Genomic DNA, 27985 nt, shown 5'->3' with positions numbered 1-27985 from the left:
ACAAGACATTAGCCAGCAGGGCTCACACTATGTAAGACCTGGAATTGCCTCAGCTCTCCCCTATATAACACAAGTCATTAGTCAGCGGGGCTCACACTATGTAAGACCTGGAAGTGCCTCAGCTCTCCCCTATATAACACAAGTCATTAGCCTGCTGGGCTCAAACAATGTAAGGCCTGGAAGTGCCTCAGCTCTCCCCTATATAACACAAGTCATTAGCCAGCGGGGCTCACACTATGTAAGACCTGGAATTGCCTCAGCTCTCCCCTATATAACACAAGTCATTAGCCGGCGGGGCTCACACTACTGTATGTAAGACCTGGAAGTGTCTCAGCTCCCCCCTATATAACACATGTCATTAGCCAGCGGAGCTCACACTATGTAAGACCTGGAAGTGTCACAGCTTTCCCCTATATAACACAAGTCATTAGCCAGCGGGGCTCACACTATGTAAGACCTGGAAGTGCCTCAGCTCTCCCCTATATAACACAAGTCATTAGCCAGCGGGGCTCACACTATGTAAGACCTGGAAGTGTCTCAGCTCTCCCCTATATAACACAAGTCATTAGCCAGCGGGGCTCACACTATGTAAGACCTGGAAGTGTCTCAGCTCTCCCCTATATAACACAAGTCATTAGCCGGCGGGGCTCACACTATGTAAGACCTGGAAGTGTCTCAGCTCTCCCCTATATAACACAAGTCATTAGCCAGCGGAGCTCACACTATAAGACCTGGAAGTGCCTCAGCTCTCCCCTATATAACATAAGTCATTAGCCAGCGGGGCTCACACTATGTAAGACCTGGAAGTGTCTCAGCTATCCCCTATATAACACAAGTCATTAGCCGGCGGGGCTCACACTATGTAAGACCTGGAAGTGTCTCAGCTCTCCCCTATATAACACAAGTCATTAGCCAGCGGGGCTCACACTATGTAAGACCTGGAAGTGCCTCAGCTCTCCCCTATATAACACAAGACATTAGCCAGCGGAGCTCACACTATGTAAGACCTGGAAGTGTCTCAGCTCTCCCCTATATAACACAAGTCATTAGCCAGCGGGGCTCACACTATGTAAGACCTGGAAGTGTCTCAGCTATCCCCTATATAACACAAGTCATTAGCCGGCGGGGCTCACACTATGTAAGACCTGGAAGTGTCTCAGCTCTCCCCTATATAACATAAGTCATTAGCCAGCGGGTGCACACTATGTAAGACCTGGAAGTGTCTCAGCTCTCCCCTATATAACACAAGTCATTAGCCAGCGGAGCTCACACTATGTAAGACCAGGAATTGCCTCAGCTCTCCCCTATATAACATAAGTCATTAGCCAGCGGGGCTCACACTATGTAATACCTGGAAGTGTCTTAGTTCTCCCCTATATAACACAAGTCATTAGCCAGCGGGGCTCACACTATGTAAGACCTGGAAGTGTCACAGCTTTCCCCTATATAACACAAGTCATTAGCCGGCGGGGCTCACACTATGTACGACCTGGAAGTGCCTCAGCTCTCCCCTATATAACACAGGTCATTAGCCAGCGGGGCTCACACTATGTAAGACCTGGAAGTGCCTCAGCTCTCCCCTATATAACATAAGTCATTAGCCAGCGGGGCTCACACTATGTAAGACCTGGAAGTGTCTCAGCTCTCCCCTATATAACACAAGTCATTAGCCAGCGGGGCTCACACTATGTAAGACCTGGAAGTGTCTCAGCTCTCCCCTATATAACACAAGTCATTAGCCAGCGGGGCTCACACTATGTAAGACCTGGAAGTGCCTCAGCTCTCCCCTATATAACACAAGTCATTAGCCAGCGGGGCTCACACTATGTAAAACCTGGAAGTGTCTCAGCTCTCCCCTATATAACACAAGTCATTAGCCAGCGGGTCTCACACTATGTAAGACCTGGAAGTCCTTCAGCTCTTCCCTGTATAACACAAGTCATTAGCCAGCGGGGCTCACACTATGTAAGACCTGGAAGTGCCTCAGCTCTCCCCTATATAACACAAGTCATTAGCCAGCAGGGCTCACACTATGTAAGACCTGGAAGTCCTTCAGCTCTTCCCTGTATAACACATGTCATTAGCCAGCGGGGCTCACACTATGTAAGACCTGGAAGTCCCTCAGCTCTCCCCTATATAACACAAGTCATTAGCCAGCGGGGCTCACACTATTTAAGATCTGGAAGTGCCTCAGCTCTCCCCTATATAACACCTGTCATTAGCCAGCGGAGCTCACACTCTGTAAGATCTGGAGGTGCCTCAGCTCTCCCCTATATAACACAAGTGATTAGCCAGCGGGGCTCACACTATGTAAGACCTGGAAGTGTTTTAGTTCTCCCCTATATAACACAAGTCATTAGCCAGTGGGGCTCACACTATGTAAGACCTGGAAGTGTCTCAGCTCTCCCCTATATAACACAAGTCATTAGCTAGCGGGCTCACACTATGCAATACTTGGAAGTGCCTCAGCTCTCCCCTATATAACACAGGTCATTAGCCAGCGGGGCTCACACTATGTAAGACCTGGAAGTGCCTCAGCTCTCCCCTATATAACATAAGTCATTAGCCAGCGGGGCTCACACTATGTAAGACCTGGAAGTGTCTCAGCTCTCCCCTATATAACACAAGTCATTAGCCAGCGGGGCTCACACTATGTAAGACCTGGAAGTGTCTCAGCTCTCCCCTATATAACACAAGTCATTAGCCAGCGGGGCTCACACTATGTAAGACCTGGAAGTGCCTCAGCTCTCCCCTATATAACACAAGTCATTAGCCAGCGGGGCTCACACTATGTAAAACCTGGAAGTGTCTCAGCTCTCCCCTATATAACACAAGTCATTAGCCAGCGGGTCTCACACTATGTAAGACCTGGAAGTCCTTCAGCTCTTCCCTGTATAACACAAGACATTAGCCAGCGGGGCTCACACTATGTAAGACCTGGAAGTGCCTCAGCTCTCCCCTATATAACACAAGTCATTAGCCAGCAGGGCTCACACTATGTAGGACCTGGAAGTCCTTCATCTCTTCCCTGTATAACACATGTCATTAGCCAGCGGGGCTCACACTATGTAAGACCTGGAAGTCCCTCAGCTCTCCCCTATATAACACAAGTCATTAGCCAGCGGGGCTCACACTATTTAAGATCTGGAAGTGCCTCAGCTCTCCCCTATATAACACCTGTCATTAGCCAGCGGAGCTCACACTCTGTAAGATCTGTAGGTGCCTCAGCTCTCCCCTATATAACACAAGTGATTAGCCAGCGGGGCTCACACTATGTAAGACCTGGAAGTGTCTAAGTTCTCCCCTATATAACACAAGTCATTAGCCAGTGGGGCTCACACTATGTAAGACCTGGAAGTGTCTCAGCTCTCCCCTATATAACACAAGTCATTAGCTAGCGGGCTCACACTATGCAAGACTTGGAAGTGCCTCAGCTCTCCCCTATATAACACAAGTCATTAGCCAGCGGGGCTCACACTATGTAAGACCTGGAAGTGCCTCAGCTCTCCCTTATATAACACAAGTTATTAGCCAGCGGGGCTCACACTACTGTATGTAAGACCTGGAAGTGTCTCAGCTCTCCCCTATATAACACAAGTCATTAGCCAGCGGGGCTCACACTATGTAAGATCTGGAAGTGCCTCAGCTCTCCCCTATATAACACAAGTCATTAGCCAGCGGAGCTCACACTATAAGACCTGGAAGTGCCTCAGCTCTCCCCTATATAACACAAGTAATTAGCCAGTGGGGCTCACACTATGTAAGACCTGGAAGTGTCTCAGCTCTCCCCTATATAACACAAGTCGTTAGCCAGCGGGGCTCACACTATGTAAGACCTGGTGTTGCCTCAGCTCTCCCCTATATAACACAAGACATTAGCCAGCGGGGCTCACACTATGTAAGACTTGGAATTGCCTCAGCTCTCCCCTATATAACACAAGTCATTAGTCAGCGGGGCTCACACTATGTAAGACCTGGAAGTGTCTCAGCTCTCCCCTATATAACACAAGTCATTAGCCAGCGGGGCTCACACTATGTAAGACCAGGAATTGTCTCAGCTCTCCCCTATATAACACAAGTCATTAGCCAGCGGGGCTCACACTATGTAAGACCTGGAAGTGCCTCAGCTCTCCCCTATATAACACAAGTCATTAGCCAGCGGGGCTCACACTATGTAAGACCTGGAAGTGCCTCAGCTCTCCCCTATATAATAAAAGTAATTAGCCAGCGGGGGTCACACTATGTAAGACCTGGAAGTGCCTCAGCTCTCCCCTATATAACACAAGTCGTTAGCCAGCGGGGCTCACACTATGTAAGACCTGGTGGTGCCTCAGCTCTCCCCTATATAACACAAGAAATTAGCCAGCGGGGCTCACACTATGTAAGACTTGGAATTGCCTCAGCTCTCCCCTATATAACACAAGTCATTAGCCAGCGGAGCTCACACTATGTAAGACCAGGAATTGCCCCAGCTCTCCCCTATATAACATAAGTCATTAGCCAGCGGGGCTCACACTATGTAAGACCTGGAAGTGCCTCAGCTCTCCCCTATATAACACAAGTCATTAGCCAGCGGGGCTCACACTATGTAAGACCTGGAAGTGCCTCAGCTCTCCCCTATATAATAAAAGTAATTAGCCAGCGGGGGTCACACTATGTAAGACCTGGAAGTGCCTCAGCTCTCCCCTATATAACACAAGTCGTTAGCCAGCGGGGCTCACACTATGTAAGACCTGGTGGTGCCTCAGCTCTCCCCTATATAACACAAGACATTAGCCAGCGGGTGCACACTATGTAAGACCTGGAAGTGTCTCAGCTCTCCCCTATATAACACAAGTCATTAGCCAGCGGAGCTCACACTATGTAAGACCAGGAATTGCCTCAGCTCTCCCCTATATAACATAAGTCATTAGCCAGCGGGGCTCACACTATGTAAGACCTGGAAGTGTCTCAGCTATCCCCTATATAACACAAGTCATTAGCCGGCGGGGCTCACACTATGTAAGACCTGGAAGTGTCTCAGCTCTCCCCTTTATAACACAAGTCATTAGCCAGCGGGGCTCACACTATGTAAGACCTGGAAGTGTCACAGCTTTCCCCTATATAATACAAGTCATTAGCCGGCGGGGCTCACACTATGTACGACCTGGAAGTGCCTCAGCTCTCCCCTATATAACACAGGTCATTAGCCAGCGGGGCTCACACTATGTAAGACCTGGAAGTGCCTCAGCTCTCCCCTATATAACATAAGTCATTAGCCAGCGGGGCTCACACTATGTAAGACCTGGAAGTGTCTCAGCTCTCCCCTATATAACACAAGTCATTAGCCAGCGGGGCTCACACTATGTAAGACCTGGAAGTGTCTCAGCTCTCCCCTATATAACACAAGTCATTAGCCAGCGGGGCTCACACTATGTAAGACCTGGAAGTGCCTCAGCTCTCCCCTATATAACACAAGTCATTAGCCAGCGGGGCTCACACTATGTAAAACCTGGAAGTGTCTCAGCTCTCCCCTATATAACACAAGTCATTAGCCAGCGGGTCTCACACTATGTAAGACCTGGAAGTCCTTCAGCTCTTCCCTGTATAACACAAGTCATTAGCCAGCGGGGCTCACACTATGTAAGACCTGGAAGTGCCTCAGCTCTCCCCTATATAACACAAGTCATTAGCCAGCAGGGCTCACACTATGTAAGACCTGGAAGTCCTTCAGCTCTTCCCTGTATAACACATGTCATTAGCCAGCGGGGCTCACACTATGTAAGACCTGGAAGTCCCTCAGCTCTCCCCTATATAACACAAGTCATTAGCCAGCGGGGCTCACACTATTTAAGATCTTGAAGTGCCTCAGCTATCCCCTATATAACACCTGTCATTAGCCAGCGGAGCTCACACTCTGTAAGATCTGGAGGTGCCTCAGCTCTCCCCTATATAACACAAGTGATTAGCCAGCGGGGCTCACACTATGTAAGACCTGGAAGTGTCTTAGTTCTCCCCTATATAACACAAGTCATTAGCCAGTGGGGCTCACACTATGTAAGACCTGGAAGTGTCTCAGCTCTCCCCTATATAACACAAGTCATTAGCTAGCGGGCTCACACTATGCAAGACTTGGAAGTGCCTCAGCTCTCCCCTATATAACACAGGTCATTAGCCAGCGGGGCTCACACTATGTAAGACCTGGAAGTGCCTCAGCTCTCCCCTATATAACATAAGTCATTAGCCAGCGGGGCTCACACTATGTAAGACCTGGAAGTGTCTCAGCTCTCCCCTATATAACACAAGTCATTAGCCAGCGGGGCTCACACTATGTAAGACCTGGAAGTGTCTCAGCTCTCCCCTATATAACACAAGTCATTAGCCAGCGGGGCTCACACTATGTAAGACCTGGAAGTGCCTCAGCTCTCCCCTATATAACACAAGTCATTAGCCAGCGGGGCTCACACTATGTAAAACCTGGAAGTGTCTCAGCTCTCCCCTATATAACACAAGTCATTAGCCAGCGGGTCTCACACTATGTAAGACCTGGAAGTCCTTCAGCTCTTCCCTGTATAACACAAGACATTAGCCAGCGGGGCTCACACTATGTAAGACCTGGAAGTGCCTCAGCTCTCCCCTATATAACACAAGTCATTAGCCAGCAGGGCTCACACTATGTAAGACCTGGAAGTCCTTCAGCTCTTCCCTGTATAACACATGTCATTAGCCAGCGGGGCTCACACTATGTAAGACCTGGAAGTCCCTCAGCTCTCCCCTATATAACACAAGTCATTAGCCAGCGGGGCTCACACTATTTAAGATCTGGAAGTGCCTCAGCTCTCCCCTATATAACACCTGTCATTAGCCAGCGGAGCTCACACTCTGTAAGATCTGGAGGTGCCTCAGCTCTCCCCTATATAACACAAGTGATTAGCCAGCGGGGCTCACACTATGTAAGACCTGGAAGTGTCTTAGTTCTCCCCTATATAACACAAGTCATTAGCCAGTGGGGCTCACACTATGTAAGACCTGGAAGTGTCTCAGCTCTCCCCTATATAACACAAGTCATTAGCTAGCGGGCTCACACTATGCAAGACTTGTAAGTGCCTCAGCTCTCCCCTATATAACACAAGTCATTAGCCAGCGGGGCTCACACTATGTAAGACCTGGAAGTGCCTCAGCTCTCCCCTATATAACACAAGTTATTAGCCAGCGGGGCTCACACTACTGTATGTAAGACCTGGAAGTGTCTCAGCTCTCCCCTATATAACACAAGTCATTAGCCAGCGGGGCTCACACTATGTAAGATCTGGAAGTGCCTCAGCTCTCCCCTATATAACACAAGTCATTAGCCAGTGGGGCTCACACTATGTAAGACCTGGAAGTGTCTCAGCTCTCCCCTATATAACACAAGTCATTAGCCAGCGGGGCTCACACTATGTAAGACCAGGAATTGTCTCAGCTCTCCCCTATATAACACAAGTCATTAGCCAGGGGGGCTCACACTATGTAAGACCTGGAAGTGTCTCAGCTCTCCCCTATATAACACAAGTCATTAGCCAGCGGGGCTCACACTATGTAAGACCAGGAATTGTCTCAGCTCTCCCCTATATAACACAAGTCATTAGCCAGCGGGGCTCACACTATGTAAGACCTGGAAGTGCCTCAGCTCTCCCCTATATAACACAAGTCATTAGCCAGCGGGGCTCACACTATGTAAGACCTGGAAGTGCCTCAGCTCTCCCCTATATAATAAAAGTCATTAGCCAGCGGGGGTCACACTATGTAAGACCTGGAAGTGCCTCAGCTCTCCCCTATATAACACAAGTCGTTAGCCAGCGGGGCTCACACTATGTAAGACCTGGTGTTGCCTCAGCTCTCCCCTATATAACACAAGACATTAGCCAGCGGGGCTCACACTATGTAAGACTTGGAATTGCCTCAGCTCTCCCCTATATAACACAAGTCATTAGTCAGCGGGGCTCACACTATGTAAGACCTGGAAGTGTCTCAGCTCTCCCCTATATAACACAAGTCATTAGCCAGCGGGGCTCACACTATGTAAGACCAGGAATTGTCTCAGCTCTCCCCTATATAACACAAGTCATTAGCCAGCGGGGCTCACACTATGTAAGACCTGGAAGTGCCTCAGCTCTCCCCTATATAACACAAGTCATTAGCCAGCGGGGCTCACACTATGTAAGACCTGGAAGTGCCTCAGCTCTCCCCTATATAATAAAAGTAATTAGCCAGCGGGGGTCACACTATGTAAGACCTGGAAGTGCCTCAGCTCTCCCCTATATAACACAAGTCGTTAGCCAGCGGGGCTCACACTATGTAAGACCTGGTGGTGCCTCAGCTCTCCCCTATATAACACAAGACATTAGCCAGCGGGGCTCACACTATGTAAGACTTGGAATTGCCTCAGCTCTCCCCTATATAACACAAGTCATTAGTCAGCGGGGCTCACACTATGTAAGACCTGGAAGTGTCTCAGCTCTCCCCTATATAACACAAATCATTAGCCAGCAGGGCTCACACTATGTAAGACCTGGAAGTGCCTCAGCTCTCCCCTATATAACACAAGACATTAGCCAGCGGGGCTCACACTATGTATGACCTGGAAGTGTCTCAGCTATCCCCTATATAACACAAGTCATTAGCCAGCGGGGCTCACACTATGTAAGATCTGGAAGTGCCTCATCTCTCCCCTATATAACACAAGTCATTAGCCAGCGGGGCTCACACTATGTAAGAACTGGAAGTGCCTCAGCTATCCCCTATATAACACAAGTTATTAGCCAGCGGGGCTCACACTATGTAAGACCTGGAAGTGTCTCAGCTCTCCCCTATATAACACAAGTCATTAGCCAGCGGGGCTCACACTATGTAAGACCAGGAATTGTCTCAGCTCTCCCCTATATAACACAAGTCATTAGCCAGCGGGGCTCACACTATGTAAGACCTGGAAGTGCCTCAGCTCTCCCCTATATAACACAAGTCATTAGCCAGCGGGGCTCACACTATGTAAGACCTGGAAGTGCCTCAGCTCTCCCCTATATAATAAAAGTAATTAGCCAGCGGGGGTCACACTATGTAAGACCTGGAAGTGCCTCAGCTCTCCCCTATATAACACAAGTCGTTAGCCAGCGGGGCTCACACTATGTAAGACCTGGTGGTGCCTCAGCTCTCCCCTATATAACACAAGACATTAGCCAGCGGGGCTCACACTATGTAAGACTTGGAATTGCCTCAGCTCTCCCCTATATAACACAAGTCATTAGTCAGCGGGGCTCACACTATGTAAGACCTGGAAGTGTCTCAGCTCTCCCCTATATAACACAAATCATTAGCCAGCAGGGCTCACACTATGTAAGACCTGGAAGTGCCTCAGCTCTCCCCTATATAACACAAGACATTAGCCAGCGGGGCTCACACTATGTATGACCTGGAAGTGTCTCAGCTATCCCCTATATAACACAAGTCATTAGCCAGCGGGGCTCACACTATGTAAGATCTGGAAGTGCCTCATCTCTCCCCTATATAACACAAGTCATTAGCCAGCGGGGCTCACACTATGTAAGAACTGGAAGTGCCTCAGCTATCCCCTATATAACACAAGTTATTAGCCAGCGGGGCTCACACTATGTAAGACCTGGAAGTGTCTCAGCTCTCCCCTATATAACACAAGTCATTAGCCAGCGGGGCTCACACTATGTAAGACCTGGAAGATTCTCAGCTCTCCCCTATATAACACAAGTCATAAGCCAGCGGGGCTCACACTATGTAAGACCTGGAAGATTCTCAGCTCTCCCCTATATAACACAAGTCATTAGCCAGCGGGGCTCACACTATGTAAGACCTGGAAGTGTTTCAGCTCTCCCCTATATAACACAAGTCATTAGCCAGCGGGGCTCACACTTTGTAAGACCTGGAGGTGTCACAGCTCTCCCCTATATAACACAAGTCATTAGCCAGTGGGGCTCACACTATGTAAGACCTGGAAGTGTCTCAGCTCTCCCCTATATAACACAAGTCATTAGCCAGCGGGGCTCACACTATGTAAGACCTGGAAGTGTCACAGCTTTCCCCTATATAACACAAGTCATTAGCCAGCGGGGCTCACACTATGTAAGACCTGGAGGTGTCACAGCTCTCCCTTATATAACACAAGTCATTAGCCAGCGGGGCTCACACTATGTAAGACCTGGAAGATTCTCAGCTCTCCCCTATATAACACAAGTCATTAGCCAGCGGGGCTCACACTATGTAAGACCTGGAAGTGTCTCAGCTCTCCCCTATATAACACAAGTCATAAGCCAGCGGGGCTCGCACTATGTAAGACCTGGAAGATTCTCAGCTCTCCCCTATATAACACAAGTAATTAGCCAGCGGGGCTCACACTATGTAAGACCTGGAAGTGTCTCAGCTCTCCCCTATATAACACAAGACATTAGCCAGCGGGTCTCACACTATGTAAGACCTGGTGGTGTCTCAGCTCTCCCCTATATAACACAAGACATTAGCCAGAGGGTCTCACACTATGTAAGACCTGAAAGTGTCTCAGCTCTCCCCTATATAACACAAGTCATTAGCCAGCGGAGCTCACACTGAGTAAGACCTAGAAGTGCCTCAGCTCTCCCCTATATAACACAAGTCATTAGCCAGCGGGGCTCACACTATGTAAGACCAGGAATTGTCTCAGCTCTCCCCTATATAACACAAGTCATTAGCCAGCGGGGCTCACACTATGTAAGACCTGGAAGTGTCTCAGCTCTCCCCTATATAACACAAGTCATTAGCCAGCGGGGCTCACACTATGTAAGACCTGGAAGATTCTCAGCTCTCCCCTATATAACACAAGTCATTAGCCAGCGGGGCTCACACTATGTAAGACCTGGAAGTGTTTCAGCTCTCCCCTTATAACACAAGTCATTAGCCAGCGGGGCTCACACTTTGTAAGACCTGGAGGTGTCACAGCTCTCCCCTATATAACACAAGTCATTAGCCAGCGGGGCTCACACTATGTAAGACCTGGAGGTGTCACAGCTCTCCCTTATATAACACAAGTCATTAGCCAGCGGGGCTCACACTATGTAAGACCTGGAAGATTCTCAGCTCTCCCCTATAACACAAGTCATTAGCCAGCGGGGCTCACACTATGTAAGACCTGGAAGTGTCTCAGCTCTCCCCTATATAACACAAGTCATAAGCCAGCGGGGCTCGCACTATGTAAGACCTGGAAGATTCTCAGCTCTCCCCTATATAACACAAGTAATTAGCCAGCGGGGCTCACACTATGTAAGACCTGGAGGTGTCACAGCTCTCCCTTATATAACACAAGTCATTAGCCAGCGGGGCTCACACTATGTAAGACCTGGAAGATTCTCAGCTCTCCCCTATAACACAAGTCATTAGCCAGCGGGGCTCACACTATGTAAGACCTGGAAGTGTCTCAGCTCTCCCCTATATAACACAAGTCATTAGCCAGCGGGTCTCACACTATGTAAGACCTGAAAGTGCCTCAGCTCTCCCCTATATAACACAAGTCATTAGCCAGCGGAGCTCACACTGAGTAAGACCTGGAAGTGCCTCAGCTCTCCCCTATACAACACAAGTCATTAGCCAGCGGGGCTCACACTATGTAAGACCAGGAATTGTCTCAGCTCTCCCCTATATAACACAAGTCATTAGCCAGCGGGGCTCACACTATGTAAGACCTGGAAGTGTCACAGCTCTCCCCTATATAACACAAGTCATTAGCCAGCGGGGCTCACACTATGTAAGACCTGGAAGTGTCTCAGCTCTCCCCTAAATAACACAAGTCATTAGCCAGCGGGGCTCACACTATGTAAGACCTGGAAGATTCTCAGCTCTCCCCTATATAACACAAGTCATAAGCCAGCGGGGCTCACACTATGTAAGACCTGGAAGTGTCTCAGCTCTCCCCTATATAACACAAGTCATTAGCCAGCGGGGCTCACACTATGTAAGACCTGGAAGATTCTCAGCTCTCCCCTATATAACACAAGTAATTAGCCAGCGGGGCTCACACTATGTAAGACCTGGAAGATTCTCAGCTCTCCCCTATATAACACAAGTCATTAGCCAGCGGGGCTCACACTATGTAAGACCTGGAAGTGTTTCAGCTCTCCCCTATATAACACAAGTCATTAGCCAGCGGGGCTCACACTTTGTAAGACCTGGAGGTGTCACAGCTCTCCCCTATATAACACAAGTCATTAGCCAGCGGGGCTCACACTATGTAAGACCTGGAAGTGTCACAGCTTTCCCCTATATAACACAAGTCATTAGCCAGCGGGGCTCACACTATGTAAGACCTGGAAGATTCTCAGCTCTCCCCTATATAACACAAGTAATTAGCCAGCGGGGCTCACACTATGTAAGACCTGGAGGTGTCACAGCTCTCCCTTATATAACACAAGTCATTAGCCAGCGGGGCTCACACTATGTAAGACCTGGAAGATTCTCAGCTCTCCCCTATAACACAAGTCATTAGCCAGCGGGGCTCACACTATGTAAGACCTGGAAGTGTCTCAGCTCTCCCCTATATAACACAAGTCATAAGCCAGCGGGGCTCGCACTATGTAAGACCTGGAAGATTCTCAGCTCTCCCCTATATAACACAAGTAATTAGCCAGCGGGGCTCACACTATGTAAGACCTGGAAGTGTCTCAGCTCTCCCCTATATAACACAAGTCATTAGCCAGCGGGGCTCACACTATGTAAGACCTGGAAGTGTCTCAGCTCTCCCCTATATAACACAAGTCATTAGCCAGCGGGGCTCACACTATGTAAGACCTGGAAGTGTCTCAGCTCTCCCCTATATAACACAAGACATTAGCCAGCGGGTCTCACACTATGTAAGACCAGAAAGTGTCTCAGCTCTCCCCTATATAACACAAGTCATTAGCCAGCGGGGCTCACACTATGTAAGACCAGGAATTGTCTCAGCTCTCCCCTATATAACACAAGTCATTAGCAAGCGGGGCTCACACTATGTAAGACCAGGAATTGTCTCAGCTCTCCCCTATATAACACAAGTCATTAGCCAGCGGGGCTCACACTATGTAAGACCTGGAAGTGTCTCAGCTCTCCCCTATATAACACAAGTCATTAGCCAGCGGGGCTCACACTATGTAAGACCTGGAAGATTCTCAGCTCTCCCCTATATAACACAAGTCATAAGCCAGCGGGGCTCACACTATGTAAGACCTGGAAGATTCTCAGCTCTCCCCTATATAGCACAAGTCATTAGCCAGCGGGGCTCACACTATGTAAGACCTGGAAGTGTTTCAGCTCTCCCCTATAACACAAGTCATTAGCCAGCAGGGCTCACACTTTGTAAGACCTGGAGGTGTCACAGCTCTCCCCTATACACTGGCGACACACTTTATTCGAGCTCGGCTAGTCCCACGAATTCGGGTATACCCGGGTGTATTGAGGTTTGTGACTGTTTCCTGCCCGAGTGCATTGAGGTATTTTCAGGCAGGGATTGAAGCATTTTATTCCCGCTGGCTGCAATACTGCACAGTATATATATATATACTGCATTACAATTCATGAATTTATGCCATCTGGTAGACACGCGAAGCATTGCAGCCTATTAAATCCTAATCATTATCATTTAACAGATCAGCCGCCCGTCAGCCAGGCATGAACCCAGGCTGGGAAGGCAAATGCAATGGGGCTTGTCAGAGGTGAGGAGCGGCGCATTCCAGGTATCTGCCAGGTACATACTGGGTATTTGCTCAAATAAAGTGTGTCGGTGCAGTATAACACAAGTAATTAGCCAGTGGGGCTCACACTATGTAAGACCTGGAGGTGTCACAGCTCTCCCCTATATAACACAAGTCATTAGCCAGCGGGGCTCACACTATGTAAGACCTGGAAGTGTCTCAGCTCTCCCCTATATAACACAAGTCATTAGCCAGCGGAGCTCACACTATGTAAGACCTGGAAGTGTCTCAGCTATCCCCTATATAACACAAGTCATTAGCCAGCGGAGCTCACACTATAAGACCTGGAAGTGCCTCAGCTCTCCCCTATATAACACAAGTCATAAGCCAGCGGGGCTCACACTATGTAAGACCTGGAAGTGTCTCAGCTCTCCCCTATATAACACAAGTCATTAGCCAGCGGGGCTCACACTATGTAAGACCTGGAAGTCCCTCAGCTCTCCCCTATATAACACAAGTCATTAGCCAGCGGGGCTCACACTATTTAAGATCTGGAAGTGCCTCAGCTCTCCCCTATATAACACAAGTCATTAGCCAGCGGAGCTCACACTATGTAAGACCTGGAAGTGCCTCAGCCCTCCCCTATATAACACAAGTCATTAGCCAGCGGGGCTCACACTATGTAAGACCTGGAAGTGTCTTAGCTCTCCCCTATATAACACAAGTCATTAGTCAGCGGGGCTCACACTATGTAAGACCTGGAAGTGCCTCAGCCCTCCCCTATATAACACAAGTCATTAGCCAGCGGGGCTCACACTATGTAAGACCTGGAAGTGTCTCAGCTCTCCCCTATATAACACAAGTCATTAGCTAGCGGGCTCACACTATAAGACCTGGAAGTGCCTCAGCTTTCCCCTATATAACACAAGTCATTAGCCAGCGGGGCTCACACTATGTAAGACCTGGAAGTGTCTTAGCTCTCCCCTATATAACACAAGTCATTAGTCAGCGGGGCTCACACTATGTAAGACCTGGAAGTGCCTCAGCCCTCCCCTATATAACACAAGTCATTAGCCAGCGGGGCTCACACTATGTAAGACTTGGAAGTGCCTCAGCTCTCCCCTATATAACACAAGTCATTAGCCAGCGGGGCTCACACTATAAGACCTGGAAGTGCCTCAGCTCTCCCCTATATAAGACAAGTCATTAGCCAGCGGGGCTCACACTATGTAAGACCTGGAAGTGCCTCAGCTCTCCTCTATATAACACAAGTCATTAGCTAGCGAGGCTCACACTATGTAAGACCTGGAAGTGCCTCAGCTCTCCCCTATATAACACAAGACATTAGCCAGCAGGGCTCACACTACTGTATGTAAGACCTGGAAGTGCCTCAGCTCTCCCCTATATAACACAAATCATTAGCCAGCGGGGCTCACACTATGTAAGACCTGGAAGTGCCTCAGCTCTCCCCTATATAACACAAGACATTAGCCAGCGGGGCTCACACTATGTATGACCTGGAAGTGTCTCAGCTCTCCCCTATATAACACAAGTCATTAGCCAGCGGAGCTCACACTATAAGACCTGGAAGTGCCTCAGCTCTCCCCTATATAACACAAGTCATTAGCCAGCGGGGCTCACACTATGTAAGACCTGGAAGTGCCTCAGCTCTCCCCTATATATAACACAAGTCATTAGCCAGTGGGGCTCACACTATGTAAGACCTGGAAGTGTCTCAGCTCTCCCCTATATAACACAAGTCATTAGCCAGCGGGGCTCACACTATGTAAGACCAGGAATTGTCTCAGCTCTCCCCTATATAACACAAGTCATTAGCCAGCGGGGCTCAAACTATGTAAGACCAGGAATTGTCTCAGCTCTCCCCTATATAACACAAGTCATTAGCCAGCGGGGCTCACACTATGTAAGACCTGGAAGTGCCTCAGCTCTCCCCTATATATAACACAAGTCATTAGCCAGTGGGGCTCACACTATGTAAGACCTGGAAGTGTCTCAGCTCTCCCCTATATAACACAAGTCATTAGCCAGCGGGGCTCACACTATGTAAGACCAGGAATTGTCTCAGCTCTCCCCTATATAACACAAGTCATTAGCCAGCGGGGCTCAAACTATGTAAGACCAGGAATTGTCTCAGCTCTCCCCTATATAACACATGTCATTAGCCAGCGGGGCTCACACTATGTAAGACCTGGAAGTGTCTCAGCTCTCCCCTATATAACACAAGTCATTAGCCAGCGGGGCTCACACTATGTAAGACCTGGAAGATTCTCAGCTCTCCCCTATATAACACAAGTCATAAGCCAGCGGGGCTCACACTATGTAAGACCTGGAAGATTCTCAGCTCTCCCCTATAACACAAGTCATTAGCCAGCGGGGCTCACACTATGTAAGACCAGGAATTGTCTCAGCTCTCCCCTATATAACACAAGTCATTAGCCAGCGGGGCTCACACTATGTAAGACCAGGAATTGTCTCAGCTCTCTCCTATATAACACACATCATTAGCCAGTGGGGCTCACACTATGTAAAACTGAGAAAAGTGGCAAACGGGGACCAGAAATGCAGAATTTTATATTCATCCCAATAACTCCAACTAATAATAGTCCCCCAAAAAAGCCCGAGCTGATGCATGGCCAAAGTGTGGGGGTCTCAGGGTTTTCCATACTATGTATGTAATGTTTTTATAGCAGCTGTAGCACTACTCTTTCATTTTTAAGCTTACATTTCCACTTCCTTTGCTATACACTATAATAAAATGGGGTCCAAACTTTAGAATCTCTTGAAATTAAACACAGAACCAGTACTTTATAAAACACTTTGCTGACCTGAAAGCTGTGACCTCTCTGAGTAAGAAATATAAGAAATACAATAACGCAAAAGATACATGAAAGACATATTCATGTAATGCCTATTTGTATTTCAGCATAAGAAGCGTTTCAGAAACACGTTCTTGATGACTTATTACATGCATTTTCCTCATGGTTTATGAGTGTTATTAATGCATTGGCAGCTTCACACCTCAATGCACATCAGCTGACAGCAATAGTTACAGCATTTCTGATTGTGGGTACACTGGGTTTCACTTTGACACTTTGGAGGCGGCCATGGTTGAGAAAATAATAATTATCATTAATCTGTAATGTGCCAACATATTTCATAGCGCGGTACAATAAGATTAACATGCTATATGTGTATTCACCACTGGGTCCTGCACAGACTTTTCTGCAACACTAAATGCTGAATAAGTGAGAAACTAGTCTGCACAAGAGGAGGACCAATGTGTCACATTATGGCCTGCAAATTATTTGCTGGGTTTTTGTTGGGTGATGATGAAGTGTTCATGCAAAAAATTATCCGAGGCCGAGATACAAAAGGCTTAATTCCCAATAATACAAGTTCTGTAAGTACGTGAACAATAAACAGTTCTTACGAATGTTGATCCCACTGCATGCACCAACCAGAAATGTGACATTGTTTAGTTACCTGACTGGAATTGTACAATAATAACTCTGACAGGCACCACAGCACTTCATCTTCCCGGGACAGTCATTGTCGTTACTGCACCCCCCTGGCTTAGGCAGATCTTCCACTTCATCGTGTGTAGGACACCTTTTTCCCATAGCTGGGCATTGTCCTGGTTTCACTGCAACTGAGAGACAAAGTATTCCAGTATACAGTGTGAGAGATGTATGTGCACAGAACACTTATAGAGAGGACGTGTATACATGTGAGCACTGGGTGTAGCAGTGCAGCTGTAACACCTATTACATTAACACATAATAACACATATATCCCATCCTGTTATAATCTTCATACCACATGCACTGAAACAACATCAGGTATTTCATTCTGTCCCCAGGATAAAGACATTACTAGTAAGATTACCTGACAGGTTTTATTGAAAGACAACAATAGTAAGAAATATGTTTTGTTATAACAGCGTTTGCGAGAGTCTAATGTAAAAGTTTGGATCTGGGCGGTCTTGATAAATAATGAATACACCTTGGCATATTCATTTTAATTAGGGTCCCACCATGAACAGCTGTTTATTTGTAATTTGTACTTTATTTTCCGTGCTACAGGGGCTTGTTTTTATTTTACAGCAGTATTTCTTATATTTTCTAAATATTGCTTTATGTAATACATCTAATTAAAATATAAAACTCTAAAGTATAATATCTATCTGATAGAGATGGGTGCTAGGCAACCGATTTCAGCCGAGTTATTGGGGGGAATTATATGGGTCGTTAGGATGTGTTTTTCGGAGTTCGAGGCGGTGCTTTATAAAGCAGTTTTTCTTCATTAGTTTATTTGGGACTTTTAGGGTACAGTAGGTGAGTTTTGAGCCGGTGAGTCGGGCTATGGGTTTGGATGTTGATTCAAGTTATCCCTTTACTGAAATCAATATGGAGTAAGCGTCTCTGTTCTTGGGCTGCGGCCGGGATGAAGCGAGGCGGGCACGCGCGCTTGTGCTTAGTGCGATCAGAGTGGTAACTCTGAATGTGCTTGTCCAGAGTGCGGGTGCCCGTGAGCTTTCTGCTTGCAGAGACAGTCACATTTTATTTTGCTGCTAACTGATGCGTCATGTTAGTGGTTTGCCCATGAGGGTGAACCAGCTCTTGTGCGCAACTAGATGGCCAGGAATCGCATGGTCAAGCAGACCGCATGACGTCACTGCGCTCAAGTGCCAGCCAACACTCCCAGCCTGGCCACAGCCTTACACTCCACGCTGGCAGACATATGGCAAACAGCTGATCGGACGGCTCCTGGAGTTTCAGCACACCTGCCTTCCTCCTCGCCTTCTCGTTACCAGCAGGTGACGTCAGCAGTGTCTGAAGCGTCTGTGCGCTCTGATGCAGATAGTATAATATAATAGCTCCGTATAAGCCACAGTTCCCAAATACAATCACTGGATAATGTTCATCAGGTCTGTTTAGGCAACTCGGCAGGTACCAACTCAACCCTACGCGTTTCGTTTCAAAATAAACTTCCTCAGGGGTGATGTCACATGATACTACCTCTCTAACTATCTAGGTGTGGAGGTGCATTGATAAGCTGATTGCTGTCTGAGACTCTGCCAATCATGCAGAGTCTCTGCTATCAATCATGACATCAAAACCCATGGAACATACAGAAAGAGACCTTAATATAACGAAATGCATGAATATGAAAAGGATAAATCTATAGGATTCATACAACAATTCATATTTATTACATATACAATAAAATTGCAAATTGAAAATAAACAGATATACAGGAAAGATAGATGTGAGTATATCACCGAGTAGATACAAGAAAATGCTAATATATCACTAATAAAGAGAGAAATGTAGCAATATAAACAATGTCATTTGAACTGGAGAAGAGGGTGCAGGGGAATGAGTTGGGATGTATATTGGAAATCAATTGATAAGAAATGCACTTAGGTCAATGTCAACATAGAGCCCACTGGGAATGAATGTATCTGGTTTCTAATCTAGAGATGTCACTAACCGAGTCCCCTCCTCTCCAGCTCAACCTAAGCTTTTTAATGCCCGTAAATTTCATTCCTGAAGGATTCTGCTGATGACATTCTTTGAAATGCTTTGACAAATTGTGCTGAAGGAGACCTTTTTTTTACATTAGTGATATGCTCTGCTAATCTAATTGTAAGTTCCTAGTCGGACGCCCTATGTACGTTTTATTGCAGGGACGTTGGATGAGATAAACGACATTAGTTGAATCGCAGATAATTGTAAGGAATCCACACCTCAGTTTACTGCTTATCTTGCCTTGCAGACCTGTGCACTCCTGGAACACTCACCCTGGTATCTACAGCAGCTGTGCAAGCTGTAACTGCAGCCCCAGCCTGGGCTCAGTCATTAGAGCAATGCTGTCACATGACCCTTCTGCTATTGGTACACTGACTTTTAAATACTGCATTCCCACAATGCTTCTCTGCCGAGCATAATCCTTCTCTGGACATTACTGTCTCTGCCACAAGCCGCCTGGCTTGTCTCCTTGTGTACTAACCTCTCTAGTTCTCATTAGTAGTTCCTGAGGTCTGCTGCTACTCTCCATGTAGAGGCCTGTGTTTCCTGAGTATCCTGAGGCCTGCTGCTACTCTCCACGCAGAGGCCTGTTCCTGACTCCAGTGCTGAAGCGTTTGTTAGCCAGCAATGGTTCCTGGTACCTGCTGCATTCTCCCCTAGCAGAGGTTACCATTTGTTTCCTGAGGCCTGCTGCTATTCTCCACTCGAAGGACTGCTTTGGAATTCTGTGCTGAAGCATTGGGTTTCCCCGACGCTGCCCCGTGGTGTACTTCGGCCAGCCTGCTGTCTCCCCCTGCTGAGACCAGCATCATGGGCCGAGCCCGCTCCTCGTGCATAGGCTACTCCCACGCTCACGCTCCTAAGCTGAAGCGGGGAACTCCTGACTACCTGTTGCCGAACTCCTGACTGAATAACGAAGATGCTGCCTTCTGCAATCCTGACCCTGCCATGTACGACTACGAACTGCGCACTCCAGATCAGTCTGCGCGGACTAAGGTCGGTGATTATATAACCCCACCTCAGCCCCACGGTCTGGTCCCGGTTTGTGGCGAGCACAATCGTAACAATAATGAATTGACCTATAGTATATTGTATTTCTGTTTGAGTTGAGGAGAATCCCCTGACCTGTTTGGATTCATGGGTGTTTAATGTACACATTTTCAATTTTAAACATTTGTAGAAACCTTTTGGTTCCCCAAAGGAATGAGGGACAATGATGTCCATTTTTATCAGCACTTCACTATACAGTATTTGCTTCTTTTTTCCATTTTCAGGATTTCCCAATTCCATGCTGTTCTACTGGGGGCTCCCTTCCACATATTGCAACTCTATATGTGATTAGTTAGCTAGTTTATTTTAGCCTACTATTTTACTACTATGTAGTAAGAAATGGAAAAAGTCCATGGAAATGTTTTTAATAAGTGTAGGTTTTTCTCAGTGAGACACAGGAATTTAGAAGGGAATATGTGGGGGTTATTTAGGCCGGATGGGATGCACTTGTCAGAGGATGGGAGTCATATATTTTATTTGGGTTTGGCAGAAGGTTTGGAAATAGCAGTGAGGTGTTTGTGGTGTGAGTCAAGGCTAGTTGAAGGTTTTAATGGCCTTAACTTTGGCGGTATGTGCCGGAGGTACAGGAGCTAAAGTAAGTAAAACCATCAATTAGGCTAAGGATTTATGGGACCCACGGGTGGTCCCAGGGGGATTATAGGGGCATGCCTGGCAAGGGGCAGTAGGCATGAGCAACCCTAGGTGTGTGACATTCGGCCAGGAGAGCAGTTGATGTGGCTTTGTTATGAGCTATACTGGGAAGGATCATGTGCTCAATGATTAATTGGATGGTGAGAAGACAGAGGACCGTTTAAATTGTAGTCATTTTAGGGGAAGGGTGTTTACAGTAGAGTCTCCACTGTTCAACTGAAATCATTATTTCTCACTGGAAAATAATTGGCTAGTGGCAATGTTTGGCAATTCCAGAAACACTCACCAGTAACAATAAATTCAACAGAAGCAGATTTTTTTTGTATTTTTTTCCAACTATTTTCAAGCAATCGTGAATTGAGTTACTGTAGCTGCGGTGTCCGATATTCCAAACTCACAGGCATTAATGCGCAATATATCTAAACCAGTTTGTAACATAGAATGTCTTGCTTCACTATTTAAACATATGAAGCTAGCATATAGAGTCCAGTTTATAGAGTATCACTAGGTGCTTGTATTGTGAGCTTTGTCCAAACAATAAAGTTAGCCATGTTTACAGGAGCTCGGTGTTGGATGCTGTATGCTCAAGGACACATCTCCTGATTGTCTCTTGGTCTTTCCAACATATAGCATCCAATCAAAATAAACTGGACACACCTAACTCACTCACGTCCTGTTCTAGAATTACATGGTGGAGATACTAAATCTTTGAAAAGCCAAGGAGTAGATCATATCCTCCCTATTATAAGGAGGGGGATCTGGACAGAGCTGTGTTACATATAGAATCCAAATGGATTTACTCTTTGGACACATTTTTCCCTAAAAGGATTAAATGAAGGTTTTGTATATACACCGTTAATATAAGACATTATGCAATAAAATTAATTATTCAGGAAAATATGGTCAGAAGTAAGGAACAGATCGGATATCAGTGCATTAAAAAATCTTTGTGGTATTTATAAAATGAAAACAGTATAAATGTGCTTGCATTATTTCCAGGGGTCCTCCTCTTCTTAGAAATCAAGGATTTAGATTTAATAAAATCAGTCAATAAAGCATCACTCCGATATACACTGTGATTGCAGGGGTTAAAAGACTGCACACTAACACGTCCAATTTTTAGGACCAAGCACTGAAACTTTTTTATAAAGACTAATTTTTCAGAAATTAATCATGCTGGCAATTAATATTTTAATGAATTTACAACCAGAAGTTATGTGCATAACTGCGTAGACAATACAAATAATCTCAGACGTGCTGAATATGTTTTTGATTTCACTAAGGAACTCATCTGTGATGAACCATCTGATTTTATTGACTATTTTTCCAAGTTAGAAAAATGTTTCATGCAGGATATCCACTTATGGTGGAATATCACAAATCTTGAGAACTACCAGAAAGTCAAGAGGATCCCCAGATGATTACGGATCAAAAAGTCCCCCACTTTTGGGGTTCCAGACCAAAGATTTTGAAGAGAACTGGAAGACTATGCTTGACTACTGCTCTACGAAGCTCATGCAGTTACGGTAATTGTTCAGTTCAAAATTAGAACGTGAATTTTGGAAGAGGAAATTAAAATCCTACAACCCAAACTTTATGAATTTGAGACCACGGAGAACTCTTCAAAAACCAATGAAAGAACCAATCAAAAATTATTCAGGAACATCACATCTATGGAGAAGAATGTTATATAAGCAGGCAAAATTTGAGAGACAAGCTCGATTCTAAATGAAATCAAACTTATCTATGCTACAAATGTCAATAGAGGAAACTACAGGACACCAATAAGGAATCAACCTTCTAACAGAGATTATTCTTGTCAGTATACCCCAAGGAAATCAATACTGAAAGACAGATATGGAGATAACTCAAGCTTCAAATTGGATGTATCTGATACAGAGAATCGCACATATTCGGAATCATTCAACAAATTGGATGAGAAACAGCGATACAGAGAATTTGGAGCATACCCTCAGGAACGTTATTCCAGGAGGGAGGACGAGTACAATCCACAAATATTGACCCTTTCAGACTCAAAAGGCTCAAAAAATGGATGAAGACCAGAAGATCTAGGAGGAGGTTTGGGGCAAGGCGGAGCAAGGCGGAGCAAGCAAACACAAAAAGGACTTCTGAATGTCATGAATCATAACATTATTAACATATCGTGCATTGAGCTAACAGAGACGTTCTCTTCTTAGTATGGGTTTAAGCTTTGCCCCATAGAGACATTTTCAGCTCTTTGAGACAATTATTGATTTACAAAAGTTTACTAGAAAGTTATCGCTTAAGAAGTATTATCTGTATTGTTTGCATGCATTCATACCCATCTACACAATGTTCCAAAGATCCACAAAATGCTCATACTGATGTAGCCACATGGTTGGTAACGCTGCCCTTACGAAATCCGCCACGGGCATGTTTCTAATGTCGTGTGCTCGCAGAGTCCCAGTAAGGAGACTAATGACCTAAAAGGATTAACACAGTGGGGGTCCCTGCTTCTGAATGGGACTCCCGCTGTGTGAACACAACCGGCTGCATCATTGTCAAGGGAGACCAGGTTTATTAACACCTTTTATAACGGGATCATATGATTGAGCAAAACAAGGAGGTAAAATAAATTGTAATGTGTTCCAGGAAAAGACATACACACAATGGATCATAATATGCAATAGAAAACACACTTACTGGGGATCTGGGCTAATGAACTAAACTTTACTAGTAAAAATGACTACAAAATGAAGTCTGTACAAGTCCTTTCCAATGACCGGGAGGTACTCACAAAAGTCCTGGAATTCAAAACGGGATGTAATTCCAACCGCGACCTCTACGTTCTGTTTTCATAACTTGGCCGCTGAAAAGCGGGACTTCAACTATGCTAAGGGGCATGCGCCAACCTGGCACCTCTGCCTCTTAGCATATTGAGCCCCCCACTGTTCCACGCTCCGCATAGTCTAGGGCAGGGCAAATGATGGCCGGATAGCCCTTTGTGCTATCAGGATAGGGGTATTGAGTGTAACTCCAGTACTCCGCCTATCCTAACACCTTGCCATCCCTGAGGCTTTTAAGTCCGGGACCAGAGGAGACACAGTGGCACCAAGCCTGGTGGCCATCTGGTCTTTTGGAACCCAGGACTTGGAAATCCCAAGGTTCATATACAGGTTGCAAGCATATATATTTATATTATTAGTGACTCCTAATGTGTAATGAAATAAATATAGTGTACTACAGAGTAAGTATCCCACATCACACACCAAGAAGATAATGTTGCTCTGTTACCTGGTGCAGGGTCCGAGCATTTAATTCCACAGAGATTACAGCACTTCTGATTGCCAGGACAGTCACTGTCACACTCACACGTGGGCTCTGGTAAATTCTGCACACACAACATATTAATAGGGGGGCATTTCCCCAGTTTCACTGCAAAAGAGAGACCAATCAGAGTGATATCATCAATGTATAGTCTGCGTGCCTGTGACTGTGAGGAGGTAACAGGCTCAATAATAAAGGTTAAACCCACTTGGTTACCCCTGAGCTGTGTTTTAAGGTCCTAGAGTGTCAGCTCTTGAATCTCGCTGTCATGTCTCCCAGCAGTGTTATTCACCTCCCTCCCATATCTCCCTGCATGTTACCCATATCCCTCCCATATCTCCCTGCATGTTACTCACCTCCCTCACATATCTCCTTGATGTGTTACTCACCTCCCTCCCATATCTCCCTGCTGTTTTACTCCCCCGTCCCATATCTTCCTGCCGTGTCTCTCCCCTCCCTCCCATTTCTCCCTGCCGTGTTACTCACCTCCCTCCCATATCTCCCTGCCGTGTTACTCACCTCCCTCCCATATCTCCCTGCCATGTTACTGACCTCCCCCCATATCTCCCTGCCGTGTTACTCACCTCCCTCCCATATCTCCCTGCCATGTTACTGACCTCCCCCCATATCTCCCTAACGTGTTTCTCACCTCCCTCCCATATCTCCCTGCCATGTTACTGACCTCCCCCCATATCTCCCTGCCGTGTTACTCACCTCCCTCCCATATCTCCCTGCCATGTTACTGACCTCCCCCCATATCTCCCTAACGTGTTTCTCACCTCCCTCCCATATCTCCCTGCCATGTTACTCACCTCCCTCCCATATCTCCCTGCCGTGTTACTCACCTCCCTCCCATATCTCCCTAACGTGTTACTCATCTCCCTCCCATATCTCCCTGCCGTGTTACTCATCTCCCTCCCATATCTCCCTGCCATGCTACTCACCTCCCTCCCATAACTCCCTGCCATGTTACTCACCTCCCCCCCATATCTTCCTGCCACGTTACTCCCCTCCCTCCCATATCTCCCTGCCGTGTTACTCACCTCCCTCCCGTATCTCCCTGCCATTTTACTCACCTCCCTCCCATATCTCCCTGCCATGTTACTCACCTCCCTCCCATATCTCCCTGCCATGATAATCACCTTCCTCCCATATCTCCCTGCCATGTTACTCACCTCCCTCCCATATCTCCCTGCCATGTTACTCACCTCCCCCCCTTATCTCCCTGCCATGGTACTCACCTCCCTCCCATATCTCCCTGCCATGTTACACACCTCCCTCCCATATCTCCCTGCCATGTTACTCACCTCCCTCCCATATCTCCCTGCCATGTTACACACCTCCCTCCCATATCTCTCTGCTGCGTTATTCACCTCCCTCCCATATCTCCCTGCCATGTTACTCACCTCCCTCCCATATCTCCCTGCCATGTTACTCACCTCCCTCCCATATCTCCCTGCCATGTTACACACCTCCCTCCCATATCTCTCTGCTGCGTTATTCACCTCCCTCCCGTATCTCCCTGCCATGTTACTTACCTGCAGTAACTGCTGCCCAGGTTCCCAGAGAGCACAGAACGATCCCCAGAAAGAGGGCACCAGCGGTTGGAGTCATGTTGGTCTCTGGAGCATTGTCTGGTCCTCAGGGCTGTCACACACTGGGCTTTATACCCTGTGAAAAGGCACAGTCACAGGACAAGGGAGAGGGAAGGGAGGGGACAGGACAGGACAAGGAAAAGGGAAGTTATGGACACAGAGGGAACAGACCTGGGGCTGTTTAATGCAATATGTCACAATAAGCATCTTACAGCACATTATTAAGACGACCTGCGCATCATTATGAAATGTGTTTACTCCATTGCTGTCAGGACCCTGAGAACTACTGAGAAATGTATATTAAACCCATCATAACCAAGACCTGAAGAGCTGCCCTAAGTAATGAATTAACCCTTGCATAATAACCGGTTGGTGTAGTTATGGCTCATTGGTGCACTAAGACGCCCAAAGGGGGGAAGTTTACCTTGTTGATGGTGATAAACAAACAGCTCAACTCACACGTGATCTTATGTGCACACCCAGCGTGTGTCCATATCACCTATATATTGGGAACATTCAGTTAGTTTATGGAGGGCTTGTAAGAATGGGGTGATGGGGTGTGTTGGCAGTTCTGGGTTCTGAATTTGAAGATTTGATATAATGCTGTCTGTATAACTCATTATGTTTAAAACACCGTGATACTTAACGTACACTACACATGTTTGTGTAATACTATACACGTTATATAATACATACACTGGCGACACACTTTATTCGAGCTCTGCTAGTCCCACGAATTCGGGTATACTCGGGTGTATTGAGGTTTGTGACTGTTATCTGCCCGAGTGCATTGCGTTATTTTCCAGGCTGGGATTGAAGCATTTTATTCCCGCTGGCTGCAATACTGCACAGTATATATATATATACTGCATTACAATTCATGAATTTATGCCATCTGGTAGACACGCAAAGCATTGCAGCCTATTAAATCCTAATTATTATCATTTAACAGATCAGCTGCCTGTCAGCCAGGCATGAACCCAGGCTGGGAAGGCAAACGCAACGGGGCTTGTCAGAGGTGAGGAGCGGCGCATTCCAGGTATCTGTCAGGTACATACTGGGTATTTGCTCGAATAAAGTGTGTCGCAGCAGTACAGTATACCTGTCTGTGTGACACTTGAAACCACTTGTGATAGATATTACAGTATACAGATGCAGTCAAATTCATCTCCACTCTTCCCCGTTCTTGAGCGGGTGAACCGCAGACAAAGTGTGGACAGCGAAGTGCAGAGCAGGGGTCAGTTTCCCGTTAGGATTAATACAGAGGGGGTCCCTGTTCTGAATGGGACCCTGGCTGTGTTAATCCTTCTGTGCTGCACCAGTGTGGGAGAGCTGTGCAGAGAGGGAGAGAGCTTACAGAATCAGCCCCTCTCTCTGCGCATATCTCTAGCAGGCTATAGCAATGTTTTAATTTAATTTTAATTACATACAGATGCAGCAGCCGTTATTCGAACATATCACTGAGCCGTATTCATATGCTCTGCTGTATTCCATGCGGTATTCACGCCACATTCAGTCAGACAGGCAAACCTGTGTTTACCGCAGTTCATCTGATTTCTTTGGGTGCAATTCTTCGTGTATCCGCCTGGTGGCAGAAATGAATGAATTGTAATGTGTACAGTATAATGCTACTGTGTCAATCTGCAGGTGTTTAAAAAACAGATAAAAACCAAGTCTACCACAGTGGTCCATTGTGAATCGACCTTGGTCCTTGATGACGCTGAAGACGTTATCAAATTGAGGCGTTTCATAATAAAAACTTATAAAACACAATGCTCTGTGCTTTTTTCTACATTCCTACAGTATCCTTGCACAATTGCTGACTGCTGACTGGACACTATGTGTACACCGTTCACATATAAAAAACCTGACTGTAGTTATGCATTTTTTTAATATGTTCTGCAATTAATGCTGCAACAGATATTATGGCGACTGTAGCAGAAATATATGAATATTTAATTTTGAACTGATAAGACAAACATTAAGTAACGATCAGTATTTTTCTCGCATCAACCCTCCACCCAGAGATAGAAGAGAGAATTGGGGTGTATGCCAGATTTTTACAGTATGTTTGATCATGGCTACTTCAAAAGGACAAAGGTCGGGTTTGATCCATATTAAATTCGTCAATCCCAATCCAGCAATGTGC

The 27985-nt window shown here is 46.4% G+C and overlaps 1 protein-coding gene across 1 annotated transcript in view; it reads right to left on the bottom strand.

The window, feature by feature from the left end:
* Positions 1 to 27985, bottom strand: part of LOC142492546 (antileukoproteinase-like) — a 74495-nt gene that overhangs the window by 6649 nt on the left and 39861 nt on the right. The window contains exons 2-4 of the mRNA XM_075595249.1: positions 25780 to 25912; positions 24209 to 24349; positions 17184 to 17349 (exon numbers count right to left, since the gene is read on the bottom strand). Coding sequence (XP_075451364.1) covers positions 17184 to 17349; positions 24209 to 24349; positions 25780 to 25855 — 383 coding nt within the window. The 5' untranslated portion in view covers positions 25856 to 25912. The remainder of the gene's footprint in view (positions 1 to 17183; positions 17350 to 24208; positions 24350 to 25779; positions 25913 to 27985) is intronic.

The sequence above is a fragment of the Ascaphus truei genome, chromosome 4 (assembly GCF_040206685.1).
Source record: "Ascaphus truei isolate aAscTru1 chromosome 4, aAscTru1.hap1, whole genome shotgun sequence".
Taxonomy (NCBI): domain Eukaryota; kingdom Metazoa; phylum Chordata; class Amphibia; order Anura; family Ascaphidae; genus Ascaphus; species Ascaphus truei.
Note: the sequence above shows the minus strand (reverse complement) of the source record. Positions and strands in the feature narration are given on the sequence as shown.